The 18,117-nt window shown below is 54.9% G+C and overlaps 1 protein-coding gene across 3 annotated transcripts in view; it reads right to left on the bottom strand.

The window, feature by feature from the left end:
• Htra3 (HtrA serine peptidase 3) overlaps positions 1 to 17,548 on the bottom strand; it is a 28,914-nt gene extending 11,366 nt beyond the window's left edge. For 2 of the 3 annotated variants that reach the window (XR_007591452.1, XM_050141136.1), the window contains exons 1-6: positions 17,018 to 17,548; positions 7,838 to 7,937; positions 5,064 to 5,286; positions 2,822 to 3,016; positions 2,242 to 2,274; positions 702 to 816 (exon numbers count right to left, since the gene is read on the bottom strand). Coding sequence is in view for 2 of the 3 variants with exons in the window: in XM_050141136.1 (XP_049997093.1) it covers positions 702 to 816; positions 2,242 to 2,274; positions 2,822 to 3,016; positions 5,064 to 5,286; positions 7,838 to 7,937; positions 17,018 to 17,420 (1,069 nt within the window). In the remaining variant the exon portion in view is untranslated. The remainder of the gene's footprint in view (positions 1 to 701; positions 817 to 2,241; positions 2,275 to 2,821; positions 3,017 to 5,063; positions 5,287 to 7,837; positions 7,938 to 17,017) is intronic. The other variant, XM_050141135.1, reaches the window with a different exon arrangement.
• Positions 17,549 to 18,117: the final 569 nt, after the last annotated feature.

Here is an 18,117-nt window from a genome sequence, read left to right as displayed (position 1 = left end):
GATGCAATGGTATAGAGATGAATGGACAGACTGGTGGATGGGTGAATGAGTGAACGGGAGGGTAGGTGGATAGATGGATGAATGGATGGATGGACGAATGAGTGAGTAGAAATATGAACTGATGGATGGATCGATGGGAAGATGAATGGCCAGGTGAATAAATGTATAGATTAGTGGGTAGAGTGGTAGCCGAGGTTGATGGATGGATGGATTGGTGGGTGAATAGTTAAGTGAGTAGGTGAGTAGTAAATAGTAAATGGATGAAGGGAAGGAACAGTAAATAGAAAAGATGGGTGGATTGGCATACGGATGAATGGGTAGACTGGGGAATGAGTAAACAGATGAATGCATAGGAGGGTTGGATGTGGGTAGATGAGTGGGGGATGAATGGATGGGTGGACGTGCAGCAAGCAGGAAGGAAACACAATTTTCTGCCAACTAAGAAGAGCCCTGGGAGTCCAAGCTTGGATGGTGGGACCTGGAAAGAAACTGTCTGAAGGAGGAGGTGAATGTGGCCCTGAGCTGGTAGGCAAGGAGGAAGACCCTAAGAGAGTCCTGGGTCTGCTGGCTTGGGAGGGTAAAGGGCCCAGTTTAGGAGTAAACATGGCTTCCACAGCCCTTGCAGGTGGTCCCTGGCTAAGCTGGGCCTGGGCTGTGTCCTGGGGGCCCCGCCTTACCTGCCCCTCCAGTGAGCTCTTTACCTTTTACATGCTTGTTTTGAAACTCAGAGAGGAAGCGTGTGATGCGATCTGAGGGGATGGCAAAGGAGATGCCAGCTGCGACCTTGAGCGTGTTGATGCCGATGACCTCACCGTCCTGAGCAGGGTGGGCAGAATGTGGGGGTTACTCGGAGGCATTCAAGCAAGTCACCAGCTGCTGCTGAGCTGAGAGAGCACCCTTTCCAGGAGCAGAGCTGGCTGCCAGTGACCCACTGAGATAGCCCAAGCAGCCCCCAGCAACCCTGGAAAGATGGCTCTCTAGGTCACATTGGGGTCAGTGACAACTCCCCTACTCTGTGTAACCTCCAAATCCTGGGGACTTCTCTTCTACTTTGGAAGAAGTTACTGGGTTGAGCCTGCCTTACTAGCCCCAGCCCTCTGCCCTAGGAGGCAGTGTCTACTGCACTCAGAACATCATCTAATCCCATCAGAGACGTGGGCCCCTTCTGTCCCTTCCTCATGAAAGCAGAGACCAGTGAGCGGGGCCAGGGCAGCAGCCTTTAATCTGTTTTGAGCTTGGTCCCCACCCTGTCCAGATTCATGGGACCAATGCCAAGAGAGCAGGAGCTGGCCCAGTCAATGCAACCCACTCCTGGGCAGGACCCCTCCTAAAAGCTGCCTGGCCATTGGAGGGTGCTGGATGCTCTTCCTAGACAACCCAACCAGGGCACTACCAGCTGGTCAGAGAAGCTCTCTGGGGCCTAGGGCAGAAACTAAAGAATATAGCCCAGGCCCTACCGCATGAACCTCTCCCCTCAGCAGTTTTCCTGGAAAATTCTGAGTGTGGAGGAGACAGCCACCTATACAAGCGACCTAAGTGTCAGCTAGACACAGTCCCAGCCCACAGGCTGCCCCACTGCTGTCTTCTCCCACCCTGACAGTGCCCTGTGACCTTTGTCTTATCCTTGGCATTCTCCCCCATTCTTTCGTCTCCACACCCTCACTAAATGCTCCCATCTCCAGGAATTCCTCCCTGGTCTGTGTCAGGGGTGAGGCCTGTATCCCTTCAGAGCCGCCTCAGGTACCCCCATAGTGCGTGTTCCCATCAAGTCTGGACACTACTCACTCTAAGGATAGGTTTCCTGGAGGCAGGCTACACTGAGTCTCAGAGTCTGGGATCCAAGCTGAACCCATCGCCCTGTTCTGGAAAAATCTCAGCCAGGGTGAAGCGGAGCCTGACTCCGGAAGGAGTGAGGGTAACATAGCTCATGAGGGTGGTCTCTCCTCCCACCTTAAATTATAACTGAGGACAGCAGAGTCCCGGGCAATATCAGCCTGATCTGAGCCCCCATTGCCCAGTGTCACCATGGAACACATGGTCCCAGCCTGGCAGCTGTTTTCAGTTGTCCCCGAGGGTTCCAGGCAGCACAGGCCTGGTGCTCAGGTCTTCCTGGGCCTGCAACCCAGCTGCACTACTGACCTCTGGACATGCAAGTCCCTAGGGCTGCATCCACCGCCAACCTGTGCCTCTGGGTGATCAAAGCCTCAGAAAACCAGACGCTCCACTTTAGCGGACACTTACCAGGTTTACCAGGGGTCCTCCAGAGTTCCCATACTGCAAAGGGGGAAACACTGTGTTAGCTGTGCCACAAACCCCCTTATGGTGCCCAAGCTCCTTCCCCACCACTGAGTCCAGTCAATGACAAGACAATGCTCAATCCCCACAGACATCAGCAGGTAGCTACCTCACTGACCCTCTGGGTCTTTGCACAAACTGTGCACTTACGTATCTCCACAACTCACCAGAGGTTGCTAGGCACCTGCAGAACAGGCAGTGTCTGAGGTTTGGTAGTCTCTACAGACATGAATGGTTCCATCAACCAGTCATGGAACACACAGAGGGGGTACATACCAAGGCACCCAGCCTTGGGGCTGTGTGCCATTCTAAGCCTAGTAAAGTGCCAAGCTGTGTGTGGCAGACTAAGACCTTCTAGGGGTATGACTGGGCCACCCCATCTCTGCAGCTGTCCTCTGGGAGGCAGTCACTGGGTGAAACCTCTGCATGAGATGATGGAAGGTCTTCCTAGATAGTGTGCTGCATGATGGGACAGAAAACAAGCTAGGCAGAGGTCACTGAGGTCAGCCTTGCCCACAGGACTCACATTGATGATGGCATCTGTCTGGATATAGTCCATGTCGGAGTCCCGAAGGCCCAGCTCCTTGCCATCCCGCTGGGCAGTGCTGACAATTCCCGTTGTCACAGTGTTCTGCAGGGCAAAGGGGCTGCCAATGGCCACCACAAACTCGCCAGGCCGCAGGTCTGCTGAGTGACCCAGAAGCAACACAGGGAGCTTTTTCTGGAAGGAGAAGAGGGGTGTGAGAGAGGACAGTGGCTCAGACCACAGAGAGGGATCCTGACAGGCTGCTCTTTGGAGAGGAAGGAGGCGATTCACAGCCCCGAGACCAAGCTGAGGCAAGTCGCCAATGTGAACTAAAGCCAGGCCAGCAGTTGGCTGAGACTGAGGCTGGAGTTCACAGAACCAAGGCTTATCTTAGGAGGCCATAAATGTCTGTCATGGGGGAGCACACAGACAGAGAACTCAGGCCAAGGCCTGGCCCCTGACATCCTTGAGTCCAGCAGTTTGTTAGGGTTTTGTTTGTTTTCTGAGACAAGGTCTTTCTATGTATCTGTCTGACCTAGATCTCACTCTGTAGACCAGGCTGGCCTCAAACTCACAGAGATCAACCTGCCTCTGTCTCCCAAGTGCTGTGATTAAAGGCATGTGCTACTGCCCAGTTAAGCCTGAGATTTAGTGGTGACAGTTTGCTCTGCAGGTCAGCTGAAAGCTACAGATACCCCAAGGCTTGGTGTGCTGCACCCAACAGAGGCGCCCTAAGGAGGGGCATATGGCTCCCCAGAGCTCTACCAAGGCTCTGGAAAACCTAGTTTGAAATCTTTGATATCCTAATATAGACACGCAGGGAAACTGAGGCCAGGGAAGGTAACACTTTATTCTGGCACACTAGGTAATAAAACACTGGTTTGCACAGGGCTAGCAGAATATATCCATTTTTCTGTGAACTCAGCTATCCAGCTCTGAGGCTGCTGCGGTCTGAGAAGGTAGATGTGTGTGCATATGTTTTGGGGAGCTGCAGGACACAGGTTGAGCTTCAGAGGCTCCAAGGGGGGGTGCCGAGGCACCCACACCAGGCTTGTGCTACCAATGAAAGCCAGGCACGCTCTACCAGGCACCTCGGGGCAGTGTCCCTGGTCAGCCTCTGCATTTCTGCTCTTAACCCCAGGGAGCTCTGGATGAGCTGTGGCACCCTGTGTGGCCCTATCGCTTCTTACAGCTGCACATGGGTGAGCATACAGCTTCTCCCAGCCTGGACACTCTGACGGCAGCAGAGTTGCATGCTGGTCACAGAGAAGCTGGGGTTGGGCCTCCACAGTGTGAAGAGTTCCTGAACTTCAGCCCTTCAGTCTGTCCCATACACCCTCGGTTTTTGTGCTATGAAGAAGGGATGCACCCAGACTCGACCTGTGACAGGGCTCAGGATTACAGAGCGTCTGCACAGGGTAGTCCGTTATGGATCCTCCACTTTGGTAGTGAATGCTGCAAACACCTGTTACCATGGACACTGAGAACCTGAATGCAGGAGGGCTAGGCTCCACATAGCTACACCAGCTGACTCACAGATATCAACAGGAAACAATGTGCCTGACTTTCACTAAAGGCACAGTGACATGTTTGATGGTGGGTGCAGGGGACACAGGAAGCCCCATGGCCATCCCAGAGCCATGCAATGGTACCACTGCGTGCAATAAAAACCATTTTGAGGATGCCTTGCATCTAGGCTGGCCCTGCCACTGTTAACCATGATCTTAGGTATGTGATCTAATCTCTCTGAGCCTGGGTTTCCCCTCAGATTCCAAGTGATGAGAATGCTAATCTTCCCAAGGTTCTGTTTCTTCCTGTAAGATTCTAGGTAATGAGGGTTCTCCCTCCTGGGGCTGTGCCACAAACAGAGAGAACACTAACTGGTCTACCTGGGCTTCTAGAAGCTACTGGGGACCATTAAGGGTCATATGGTGACCAGAGAAAGTATAGGCACAGGGGTGGAAGGTAGAAGCTGACTTCCCTGGTCTGTCAGCCCCCAGGGACAGGGAACTCCAGATATGGGCCCGGCTAGGACAGTAAAGAGGTACGGAGGTGTGGATGCTGTCCCCTCACCCCTGTGTCCTGCTTGCTCCTGGTTTTGGAACCTTGGGCAAGGGCAGTTCCGAGGCCCCAAGTCTGACATGGCCAGTAGCCCTGGGTCTCAGATCACAGCTATCCTCTGGGAAGGCTGGGATAGTACGGCTGTGTGGTCTGGGGAGGACACTGCTGGGACAGGCGTCACCTTGGGGTGGATTACGATAGTGGCGATGTCGGACTTCTTGTCAATGTCCTGGATGGTGGCCTCGTAGGCATCCCCATTCTGTAGCTGCACCTTCAGCTGCTGCCGGCCGGAGGCAGTGTTGGAGCTGGAGACCACATGGGCGTTGGTGACAATCAAACCAGCCTCTGACATGATGAAGCCCGAACCACTGGACAGTGGCACATTCCGGCCAAACAGAGGGTGTCTGAACAGGAAAGTACAGGGGACATTCAGGGCAAGGCCTTGGCCTGGGGGAGTCCACTCCCTCCACCACCGGGGTTTGAACTGAGGCTATCACTTGTGGGTGTGTCCTTGGCAACATTGAATCTAGACCCGGTTCATGGCCATAAAGATATGACTATCATCTCTGATCTGCAGTTTGCTGCAGTGAGACACGGTACCTGTTGACATGCCAGCACGCACCAGCCCACAGTGGCGCCAATGCCTGACAGTAGGCCCCTGGACACTAACTGCCAGTCCAACCTCACTCATCACCTAGCTGCCCTCAGGCAGGCTCTGTAGGCCTTCTGAGCCTCTGTCTTCCCATCTGGAAAATGGTCTGTCTGCTTAAGGAGCATTGACCCTTCTTTCAGGATAGGAGGGGGCAAAGGTCAGCAGCTTGGGACCTTCCTTAGGGTAAAACAAAAAAAAGTATACAGGCCCTGAAAACACTAAACAGATGAAAGAACCCAAGTGTCCGAAATGTCACCTCAGCCTGTCAAGGCCAGGGAAAGCAGCAAACATTCTAAGTGCTCCCTGAAGCCAGGGACAAGTTCATGTGGGTCAGTGTCCTCCAAACAGATGTGATCAAGTAGTGACCTCATTTGGCAGTGAATCTCTGCAGGTGTGGCAGGGCTGTGTCGTTCTGATGGAGTAGGGACCCTATGGCCAAGCATTGGTACCTTGAGAAGACTGGAAGCCGGAAGAGGCAAAAGGGAGATGTGGGTGGGGAGGATGCACTCCAAGCTGAGGAAACTTGGAGCCACTAGAAGTTAAGAGTGAGCCTGGGATCTGGGTAGGATGTCAGACACCTGATCTTGGACCTCAACCTCCGGGGTGGATAGGCAACAGGTTCATTGTTTAATCCTGCAGTCTGTGGGGCTCTGTAACGCAGCCCTAGGTAGCCACGGCTGCACGAAGCTCTCAGGGGAGCCTGAGGTCCAGAGATGTGGTACTATGTGCTGGAGTCAGGCAGGAGGCAGAGCAGAGCAGTGTTTCCATCCACCAGCCATGCCTTGGGGTTGCTACACCCAGCTCTTCTCAAGACTGCGGACAGGGACCAAGAGAGCCCTGAACCTAGATCTCACAGGTCAAGGGTTGCAGCTGGAAGATTCTGTGCTATCTGCCCTACTGGGGCCTTACCCACCCTTAAGGCTTTGGCTTCACAAGCCAGACATCACTGATACCCAGCTGCCTTAGCCTGTGATTAACCAGCTCAGGGTTAGTGCCCCAGGCCCTCTAGATATACACAATCCCTCCTTAGCCCCCTTTGGTTGAGACAGCCTCTTAGTACATTCATTTGTAATTTCCTCAATGATGTGGCTTGGATTTCACCCCAGGGTCAAAGGCAAGGGCAGGGAAAAATCAGATATGGTAGGGAGCTGCTCCAGGGTCAGACAGGCTGAAATCAAACCTCAGTTCCAGGTGGGATGTGGTTGTAAGTGTGTGTGTGTGTGTGTGTGTGTGTGTGTGTGTGTGTGTAAAAGCGTTGGGAGGCATAGGTATATCATTTGTCAATATCAGCAGGGACCTGGCAAGCAGAAGGGTCCCATAGTCCCACAGGGGCTGAATTCCCATCTACCTCTCTTTTCCAAGAGCAGGAGCCCCAGGATGGCTTAAGGAAGCAGACTCAGAGCCAATGTGGTTCAGAGCTCTGGCTAGACCCTGGATGAGTATGGTCTATCCTCTTCCCTCGCCATAGACTGCCCCCCCCCCCCCGCAACACACACACCTTGCCACCGTGAGACTTTGCCACTATTAATGGAGCACAGAGGGAGGGGATAATGATTGACATCAGTAACCAGGCAACTCCATACCAGAGTCAGACTAATAAGCCGCTCACCAGCGTCCCTGATCCCTATCAGGTGGGCTCCTGTCTGGCTCCACAATCCCAGCTGGTTCTCTCCCCTCAGCTGCAGGGTGAGAAGGGTGGAGATTGTTTTGTCTAGAGTCCTGAGGCTCCTGCCACAACCAGCCTCTCTCTAGGGGGTCTAAATTGAGACCTCAGGACCGGATGTGAGTGATGGGACCTTGGCTGGTACGTCTGGAAGGCAGGGCCTCCTCATCCAGCACAAACATCTCTGGGACAGAATACTGGGTGTGGGAGGAAGGGAAGAGGCTCCACCCCAGTCTGTAAAGAGGGATCCTGCCAGGATGCTAGGCCACACATCACACAGCCGCCTTCCTTTTCCCATAGACGGAACTGCTTCCCTATCCACCCACCTCCACTCAGTCAGTCCTCCCTCTCCTCCGCATCTAGCCACGAGCTGGCACATTCTCCCTCATGCCTGATTCAGACACACTTGCCCTGTTGGGCTGGTACCTCAGTGGACTGTCCCCTGTTTCTAGCTCCTAGACGCCTAGGGTTCTCACTTTAGGCTAACCTTCAACCCTCGGGTTTTCATAGTGGCTACTCATCCTACCCCACTGTTCCTGTGCCTCTGGCTGCTGGAATCACGCCTAGTTTGGGTAGCAGTAGGCAGCAGGGCAACTGGGAATGGCTGGGAAGCTGCAGAGTAACTCAGGCCCCCACGAACCTCAGGAAGAGCTCTATATGGACCACGGCTGGCGCGATCTTCTCCACCACATCGGCGATGAAGTTGAACTTGTACCGCGGGCTGGTCAGCTGGTGGAGACCTGCGCTGGCAGCAAGGACCAAGGGTGTTAGTGAGACCTGCTGGCTCCCAGCAGCCCCTAGACCCAGGGTGAAAGAGGCCCTGCTAGGGACCCCTACCTGGACTCAAAGCCAATATCGACATGCTCTGCACCCCATCCCCCAGAAGTGCAGAGATACCCAGACATCTGAGATGGTAGTCCCTGCCCTGGAGAATGGTTACTAGGACTTCTGGGAGTTGAGCCCCTGCACATTTTCCCCACCGGACTCTTCAGTGTTGAGCAGGAATCATAGAGAGGTTTGAATCTTTGCTCCAGGAAGCGCAGGACTGATGCTGGGAACCAGCACCCCTGGGCCCTTGCCTGCTCCCATGTGACAGAAGTATGTTGCAGAACTGACCATTTGCCCGTCTCTGCCTAAGGACCAGTGTACTGATAGATAAGGGCGCAGTGAAAGTCCCCGAGGCCTCCTCTCCTGAGCCACCCCCATCTGGCCTCTGTAAGGCCCTTCCTCATTGGCCGGGCTATAGATTCCTGGGTGGATAGAGCACCCCGCCTTTGTCTGACTTGGCTATAGTCCAGGCCTACTTCCAGGCAGCTCACAAACATCCCCCAAACCTTAATCACTGGCTCAGATTCCTGCCGCCATCAGCAACAGGGCTGTGGCCTGCCAGGACCACAAGCCTGAGGCATGTGGGTGGCACGAGCCTGTGCTGAGGCCTCCAGGTTTCCGGCCTCTGACACCATGCTCCTTGGCACTGCTCCTGGGTGGTTCATGGGCTCTCGCATGAGCACAGGACTTGGAGACCTGCTGTCTTCTAGCTGTGGTCCTGTGCAAGTCGCTTACCCTCTCTGGGCCTTGACTTTCCCATCTGAGAAGTGGGTCTGAAGACGACCCCTCACAGATCCTGGGTGAACTGATAAGCATGTAAACAGTGACATTCCCTGTCCCAGGAAGCCACCTGGTACCTGGTGATGTGAAAGGACTCTACATGGCTCTCTGGGGCTGAGCCTCCACCTCATAAACCTGGTTTTCCACACCATCAAACAGGATGAAAAAAAACAAACAAACGTGTCCACAGCAGCAGCTGTAAGAGGGGTACAGACCAAAGCCTGTGCTCTGGAACAATTGTGGGCCAGCACTGTCCCCACACACAGCCTGGCAATGTCCCTGACTCCCACAGTGGCAACCTGGGAGAAATGGAGCCGCAAATGTCAAGGTGGGGAAATAGAGGCTTATGAAACAACTCCCAGCCAGGCCTCCTGTGCAGCGTAGCCAGTCACGCCTGCCCACGGCCTTTGTGAACCCAGCCCTGGCATCTGCCAGCAGTGAGGGACAGTGACCAGCCAGGAATGGAAACGTGTGAACAGGGCTGGAACAGACGAAGCCTGGGGTGAGATAGGGTGTACAGAGGGACTCTGTATGGGCAAAGTCTTCTGCTGCCCCTGATGGGCAGGAAGTAATTAGAAAAGTTGTCTAAGTGGGTTGAGCTCTAAGCCCCGCGTGCCTGTGACTGCCCTTCTCGTGGAGAGCATGGAGAACAGAACACCCCATCTGTCTCACTGCCCGGTCCATCCTGGGGCTTGGCACCTCCAGGACCTGCAGCCCCCTCCCCAGGCTCTGCCCACCTGGCCTGCCAGGTCCACTATGGGCAGCGGCAGAACTGAGGCAGGAGCCAAGGCCTCCCAATCCCTGTGTCTCCAGGCTGTTGGGCGCTGACCTGGAGGCTCAAGTCAGTCAGCAGACCCACCGTGGTGCTGCTCCAAGCTCTTAGGCCACTTTTCGTTCCAGAGAGAGAATCTGACTTTCAAAAGGACCTTGTCAGCTAGGACTCTACATGGTAAGTAACTGGTATTCAGGCATCTGTACTGGTCTGCCCTTGGGGGTCCTAACAGGAGAGTCAGCCACTAAGAGCACCTGCTGTGCACGTTCACTACTTTTCCTTATAAAAGCTGGGCCTTGCCCACCTCCCGGCTCTTTCTCTGCTCTCTGTTTCTCTTTCTTTTCTGCCACTCTTGTCCCGAGGGGCCAGTCTCTGCCCCTGTGCCCGCTCCTCTGCCTCTTTTCTCTCCCCTTCCAATAAACCTCCTATGTGAGCCTTGTTTCATGACGTGACTTCTCTTCACAGTGTTTTAAAATAAATTACAGCAACTGGGAAGATGGCAAGGCCTGGAGCAGGGCCCAGGACAGCACACTGCTTTAGGCTGGCTCTTCACGCTCAGGACCACAGAAGAGCCAAAGAGATACTATACACGCCTCATCCACCCAGCACTAGTGCCCTGGCACAGAGACATTATTTGGCTCATCCCACAGCCAGGCAGGCAACCCCATGAGCTTCCTGGAAGGAGGGAGGAGGAGGATGCAGCCACCAGCCCCACAAAAACAGAACTTGCTCAGCCCAACTTGTGGCTTGGAACCCCCACCCCAGGACAGCGGTTACTGCCCATTTTACAGCCCCCAAAACTGAGGCTGAGTATGAATGCTATCTTAGAATGGCAAGTCTAGCCCGGCACTAGGTCAAGGCCCGCCAGGCATGGCCCTTTAATCGGGCCCCACTCTCAGATGAGTCACTGTGAGTCACACGAGGGCCCCTACCATAGGCTTCCCACATGAACTGGCTTGGCTGGGCCAGGAAACAGCTCTGTTTATTTGGGGTTTCTTAACAGTCCCACCCCCAGGCCAGGCCCAGCCAAGTTCTGAAGGCCTTAGTCTTGGCACACTCAGCTGTTGCCTTTTTTTGGGTTTTTTTGTTGTTTTTCAAAAATAAACAGAATCTGAAGGCCCGGAAGTTTTGTTCGCAGCCTGACACGGAGCACAGCCATTGTGGCCGGGTTCTGGGGCCTCCTGGGAGAGGAAGGGCTGTAAGAAGTAACCCCCCCCCCCCACGGAGAGAAGCTGGCCTCGGGGCTCCAACGCCAACATTCCCGCCTAAGTGACAGTGGGTGACTCTCAGCAGGATGGTGCGGGTGCTTTGGACGGTCAAAACTGCTGCAGAAGAGATGAGGAAGCAAAGGTGCAGAATGGGAAGTGAATGGCCGAGGCGCACCACGGGGACACCATGCACCCGACTGGAGGCTGCACAGTGCACAGTTGCATCGACATTACTAACAGGGATCTGTGTGTATGCCCACATCCCCTGGAGTTCTACAGCGTGCAACGCATACAGCTATGTGCGTCAACCCAGAGCCAGCACACAGTCGACATGTAGAGGAGCCGGGCTCGGATTCCCATATCTGGCTCCTCCACGGTGTCCCCCAACTCTGCCACTTTTTAACAGGAAGACCTCGTAAGTCTGCTGAGTCCACTGTGCCTCTGTTCTCTTACCAGGGACACAGTGGCATCCCTCCACCGAAGTTGCAGGCTTGGTGTGGTGTAAGGCCTAATGGGGATGGCAAATAATATATGCATGGCACGTGTTTGCTCAGCAGACGGTACTGGACGACTGAAGGCAGCATTGAGCACACCACACCCGCCAGTTTGTACTGCCCCTCCCCACTCAGGCGCAGGTGGAAGCTGAGAATCACTGTTAAGTGAGAATAGCCTCACAGCACAGTGGTGGCCAGGCAGCATCTCCTCCAGAGGTTGCCCGAGCCAGCAGAGCCTGGATTTCACAGCCAGAGGCGCTGGGCTGGCCCCAAGCCAGAGACAGGTCAAGGCTGGGCCCTCCTGGAAGCTAACCAGCTGTTACACCCTGCCCAGGAGCAGCCTGGAGCTGAGATGTATCTAGGTTTAGGGGTCTGGCTGTGTGCCTTGCGCAGGCCATCTGATTTCTCTAAGCCTTGTTTCCCAACCTATAAAACAGCCACAGTTATCAGCGTTGGAGAGCTTAGTGAACCCAACTCAGGGCCTGGTGCCCAGTGCCCGGTGTGCTGGGCTTGATGCCTTGCATCTGGCTTGGTACCCTGGGCTGTGGCTGTGAGGGAGAGGTGGGGTGTGGTATGTGTGCTCCAAGCTGAGCAGTTGCTTTCCCCATCTGCCATTCCCTAGGCAAGACCTGGGTCTGAGGGCCACGGACAGCAGCCTGAGTCCCTGGGAACCATTGAGGGATCTTAAGCTGATGTTGGTGGCCACGGGTGCCATGGGTCACTTAGGGACAGAGAAACTTTTAGGAGAAGGAAAAGCAGTGAGCTGATCAGCCCTCCAGGCAGGAAAGCTGTGGCCAGGCTGAAGCTGTGTGCTCCACTCTCGCTGCTCACTACAGGGCCAGTCTAGCCTGGGTACCCAAGCACTGAGGATGCACTAGAGCAGCGGTTCTCAACCTGTGGGTCGCGACCCCCATGGACAAGGTATTAGACATTTACAGTATGACTTATCCCAATAGCAAAATTACAGTTATGAAGTAGCAATGAAATAATATGGATGATATATATAGTACAACATACGTGAGGTACTAACTGTATTAAAGGGTCACAGCATTAGGAGGGCTGGAAAACACTGTTTTAGAGAACCATCTGTGAGGGTCCAAGTGTGACCGTAGGGTTGGTGACCTGCTGGCCTGGGCCTTGAGGAATGGGGGATCAGCACACCTGGCAAAGGGACTGATGTGCAAAGGTGAGTGACACAGGGAGCCAGAGCCTGAGACTGGAGCTGGGACAGAAAGGGAGGCCACTGAGCAGTCAGGGCTTAGATATTCAGGTCTCGGAGCTTCTGCTGGAAGAAGGTGTGGCTTTATGGGCCATGCTGATACCACAAATATACAGGTACAGCTTGTGATGCCCCAGGCCTGTCATGTAGTTGACATTGCCAGGGAGACTCTGCCTCACTGTGCCCAGAGCTCCTCCAGGCCAGTGAGCACACACAGACTCTCAGTGATGTAGGACACCAGGGGCAGCAGGCAGGAGAGTGCCACTCTGTCTAGGCAGCATTATCCCTGCACTGCTTCTCTGCATGGCCACCTCTGCATGCCCTAGAGGTAGCTGAAGGAAGGACCTGGATTTGACAGAGCCTCTGGACTCACAGATCATGGCGCTCCTTCTGGTACCCAGCCATGACACACAATCCTATCCAATCATGGGATCATCAAATACATGGATGAGGCCACTGACATCCTGCCAACCCCCACTCATGGCTGTCCAATTCTGCTGTCCCAGCAGGCAGAGGGGCCAAAAGAGGATGCTTCTTCTTGCCTGGTTAGTCTCAGATGCTGAACTCTGAGCCCCTAGAAGCTGCTAAGAAGAATGAACACAAAAGCCACCCAAAGCTCTTAAATAAACAGGCTAGGAGAGGCAAGCAGGGTCTTGCAAATTAAACGCTGCTGGTTAAAGCTGTATGGGAACTGCCCCAAGCCACCCCCACCCAGTTCCAAAGAGGGCTGGATGTGGTACATGGACTCCAGGAAGCCAGACCGAGAGCAGGTCATCCTAGCAAAGGGACCCTTCTCATGGGAATGCTTTTCTAACATGCAGGTGGTACCCCAAAACTCCTGTTATTCCTACAGGAGCCATCTAACAAGGACCAGGACAACCACAGGGAGCCATGGACCCAGACATTCATATACCATCCCCTACTGTGTGCAACCAGGTGCAGGACCCACCCCCACCATGAGGCCCAGAGTGAGCAAGAAGCAGAGAGAACAGACAGGTCAATGGACAGGTGGTATAGGCCGAGCCATGAGGCACAGTGGTAGGGAAGGCTGCTTGAGGTGGTGGGACATCAAAGGCCAGGAAGAGGAACCTACTAGAAAAGGATGCGGGAAGGAACTGTGGGCAGTGAGCAGAACGTGTGCAAAGGCCCTGAGGTAGGAGGAGGGAAAAGAGTAGGATGGCCAGAAGATGAGAAGGTTGCAGAAGATGGAGGTGTGTGTGTGTGTGTGTGTGTGTGTGTGTGTGTGTGTGTGTGTGTGTGTGTCAGGTGGCAGACACAGGGCCCGAGGGTACAGGTACGTGTGGGGGGAGCTGAGGGGGTCTTGTGATACAGGAGGGTAGAAGACAGTCTCCCTCTGCTACCCAAGCTATTCTGAGATCCCAGTTCCCCAAGAGGCCCCCTCTCAGACATCACCCTCAAGTGGGGCTCACCCGCTCTCCCTGCCTCCGAGACATTCATGAACCCAGAGCATCTGGGCATTGTGGTTTGTGGTCAGGCTGATTAGTGACCACACTCACAGTAGACAGGAGGCGATGACAGGTGCAGTGGTGACAGAGGCTGAGACATCAATGTCCTGGGGGTGGAGCTGGCAGCTGAGTTGGGAGGACCAGTTAGAGACAGCCAGACTGCCTGGGCCAATTTCATCTGCATGGAGTGAGCCCGGCACTCACTCTAGTGTGTGGAGCTTCTGAGCCGCGGGAGATAGCGGCAGAGAAGCCCAGGGTGCCTCTGTGAATGATGTCCCTGGAGTTAGCAGCAACCTGGACCATCCAGGTCAAAGTGCGCAATGGACAGGGGTCAGGCTCAAGGTCACTGGTCCTGTCTAGTTGTAGCCATCCTGACTGGAATGAAGATATTTTCAAGGACACTTCCCCCCCCCCTGACTACTGAGGCAACGGGCCCTAAGAAACTGGATCCCCCACGACTCTCATGCTGGGAGGAGAAGGCTGCAAGCAGCGAGAGGGATGCATCAGGCCACCTTGCAGGAGAGACCGCAGTAGAGACGATGATGGGTCAAGGATGGGAGAGAGCTGCTTGTTTGTATGCACTTCTGTCCCTCTATTTAAATCTAAATCTCATATCAGGACCCCTAGATGGACTTGGGGAGCTGTCACTGAGCCTAATTGCTCCTCTTCCCGATGTGGCCACATTGTTATAGTTGGTCCTTTGAGGACGGGTGGTAGAGTCTGGCTTGTTAACATCCCTGGTAATGGACCACCCCCTCTGGTTTCAGCTCCTTGGCACCTTGAGCTTTGATGGTGGCCAGTACTCTAGACCAAACCTTTATCTCTTCTCTCCCTAAGCCTCTCCACCCTCCCCATCTTTGACAGTGAGCCCCGTTCATTGTCCCAAGTTAGCACCTCTCTTAGGGGCCTCATTGCACAACCGCAATAGTGCACCCAGTACAGGAAGTAGCGCCGGAGCTGCGCTGGGTCTCTCCCAGGCCTGTCATCAGACCATTTATGGATGAGGACCCAGAATAAAATGAAGCAATGTGGGTCTAGAAGCCTGGGGTCCTGCCAGCACCCACAGACTCTCAGCCACTTCCACAGTTCTTCATGATGGATACCTGCCTGATCCTCAGGCTGAATTTCCCCTCTCTCCCTGCTCTGTGCCTTTCCGGGTCCAGAAGTCTCCAGTGCACTAGCAAGATCTGCTTCATGCCATACACTGTTACCAGTTAAAGGACAGCCAGGCACAGAAAGGACTTTTCACAGATGGCTCAGTCTGTGAAGAGCAGAGCCCGCTCCCTCCATCCCTGCCTGTCTCTGCCCAGAGCCCAGTGCTAATAGTATCCTGCCACACGGGAAACCAGGGGAAGAGTACACCAAACACAACCAAGATGGCAGCAAATTAGCAGAGGATGGGGCAGGTGCCTGGCCACCCTGAACCCTCTGCATCTCAGACAGCAAGACCCAAGATGGGTACACAGAACCAGCACCCAGCACACCCTGGGTGTCCACCCAAAGAGAGCACTGGGCTGCTGTCCCTCATGTGTGGCCTGTGATCCCAACCATACCAACTTAAAGCCCCTCCAAAATTTAGGAGTAGACCTTATAAGATCCTCCCACTTATGAACGGGGCCTAAGGCCTTTGTAAACGGTGCCACACCCCTTTGGGCCTCTCACTCATGCCAGCTCCTTGCCTTCTGCTCCACCATGGCATTTGAACATACAGCATCCTCCCCTTTAAGGGATCACAGCTCTCACCATATTACTGACCCTGGCTGGGCCTCAACCATGGACTTCCAGGTCCTAGACTCTGAGACATGAATGTTTGTTCATCATAACCTGCCTAGTCTCCCATACTTCATTATAATACCATAAAACAGATAAGGACATCCTCCTCCCAACTCTCCAGAAATGGCTGACCCATGTGGTCCATACAATCCTACATGACACTTTCCAGACACCTGTGGTCACCCAGCCTAGGGAGAAGGCAGATGCTTACCAGGAAAGAGCAGTGCCCGCCACTCATTCTCTGACCTCTGGTTGTCTAGAGCCCCTCCAGGCTTATATACCTACTCCCTGGAAGAATGTTCAGCCCCCTAGCCTGTTGGGGGCACAGGACCTGAGTGTTCAGAAGGCTACACAGCTCTGTCTGACAGGGCACAGCCAGCCTCTGGCACTACGCTTACAGCCACCAAACCCCATCCCCATCCAGCTTGAGCGTCCAGAGTGTCCAGTCACAGCCACGCCCACAAGGGTCTGCTCATGCCAGTGCGTTTTTCCAGGATGCCTTCCACACAGCACAGAGAAAACTCAGCCTTGTTACCCAAGAGATGGCCCCATGACCCTCTGTCTGGTTCCCAGGTGTCCTCTGAGTGACCAGCAGAGCCCATTCTGACCTCAGGCTAAGGACACACAGGGGTCTGATTTGGCATGAGGTTGGGGCTGGCTGAGCTGCATTAAGGATCAGTCACTGAGTCCCCATTACCAAGAGCAAAGCTTGGCATCCTAAACAATGCCCCAGACAAGACGCATATTTTCTGGCAGTTTCCTGAATGTACAGAGTTCCGTTGTAAGGTAAGAAGTGACCGAGAGCTACCTGCCAACCAGGGGAGGCTGACCTAGGATTCTCCCCCTGTACACTGTACCCTTGGAGCTTCGAGGATAGGAGTTACATACTGGCTGCAGCCCCAAACTGCCCTCCTAAGACCACCTGGCTATAGACAGAAGAAAAGTAAACATAAGGGGAGAAATTGAAGACCAGAAAAGACTGCTCATCACTCGCTCCCTTCTAAACCACTAGAGGACTCAAAGAAACAGAGGAGTTTCTGGGCCAGAGCTCCACAGCCCACCAGACACTACCAGGCTGCCACATTAGTTTTTAATTCTAACTTGTTCTGTGTCATTGGGGACAACATTTACCTCTTGGGCCTCAGTCTCTCCATTTAGAAAGCTGGAGGATTGTCTGAACTGCTCCTAAAAGGCCGCCCAGTGGTACTCCGGGAGCGGGCAGAATCCCCTTGGGCCTCAGTTTACTCAAAACAAGCCTTAGGATTTCTGATGGAGCTTACCCGAGGGGCAGGCGCCCTTCTGCAGTTGGCGCACCGGTGTCCCAGAGATCTGCAGGGCACGGCGGCTGGCAGCCTGCAGCGCGCACACGTCGGCATAGGTGTGCCCATCCGTGCCACACACAGCATAGGTCCAACGGCAGCGGCACACACCGCGCACACACTCCAGACTGTCCCCGCAAGGCGAGTCCAGGGGGCGACCGCAGGGCTCGCCTTCGCTGGCAGCGCACACCAAGCAGCAATTGCAGTGGTCGGGCACATAGCCCCCGGGGCAGCGCGGGCTCGGACAGCGCGACACGTCGCAGCGCGCAGGGCATGGCGCCGTCGGGGGCTCCCGGGCCAGCGCCAATACAGCCAGCGTGGCCAGCGCGGCCAGCGAGGCGGGAAGCAGCGCGCGCGCCTGCATTGTAAAAAGGCGGCAACGCGAGACCCGCGGGGACACCGAAGCCGGGGCAGCTCAGGCGCACTCTGGCCAAGAGCGCAAGAACATGGTATGGGGACTGACCCGGGCCTCTCCTTTGCCGACCGTCCACTGGCGTTTAAAGGCCAAGGCCGCCCGCCCTCGCTGGAAGGGGCGGCCCTGCCCGCCGTCAGCCCCGCCCCAGCCCCACGGGACCCCGCCCCGACTGGTGGGGACCCACCCGGCGCCTCCTGCTCCAGGCCTGCCTGGTGGGGGGTGCATTTTGGGTGACAGGTCTGCTAGCCCATGATGAGGGCCTGGGGAATGGGAGCTGCCATGGAGAATCCCAGTTATAGCCAAGGATCTGACTACAATCCCAGAGACATAACAAGTCTGAATTCTGTCCCCAGCCTTCCTCCATAGAGGTTCCCCTCCTCTACCCTCCTGAGCAGGAGAGCTCTCAGCAAGGCCCCAAACCCAGACCGCTCCTGGTCTGCATCACTCCCCCGGGGACATTGCAACAGATACTTAGGAAACAACTGGGTGCCCCCTCCTCCCATCTTCAACTGGAGGGCATGCCCCCAGCTTGGGGGGGCATCTGCCTTCTCTTAGGGGTCTATTCTCTCTCCCAGATCTAGAACTCTGGTTGCTGCCTGATGTGCCTCAGTTTCTTCTCCTACAAGGAGGACTGAGCACCTCTCAC

Source organism: Alexandromys fortis, unplaced genomic scaffold (assembly GCF_014885135.2).
Source record: "Alexandromys fortis isolate MF-2015 unplaced genomic scaffold, M_Fortis_MF-2015_v1.1 scaffold_7, whole genome shotgun sequence".
NCBI classification, from domain to species: domain Eukaryota; kingdom Metazoa; phylum Chordata; class Mammalia; order Rodentia; family Cricetidae; genus Alexandromys; species Alexandromys fortis.
This window is presented reverse-complemented; position numbering and strand designations above follow the sequence as displayed.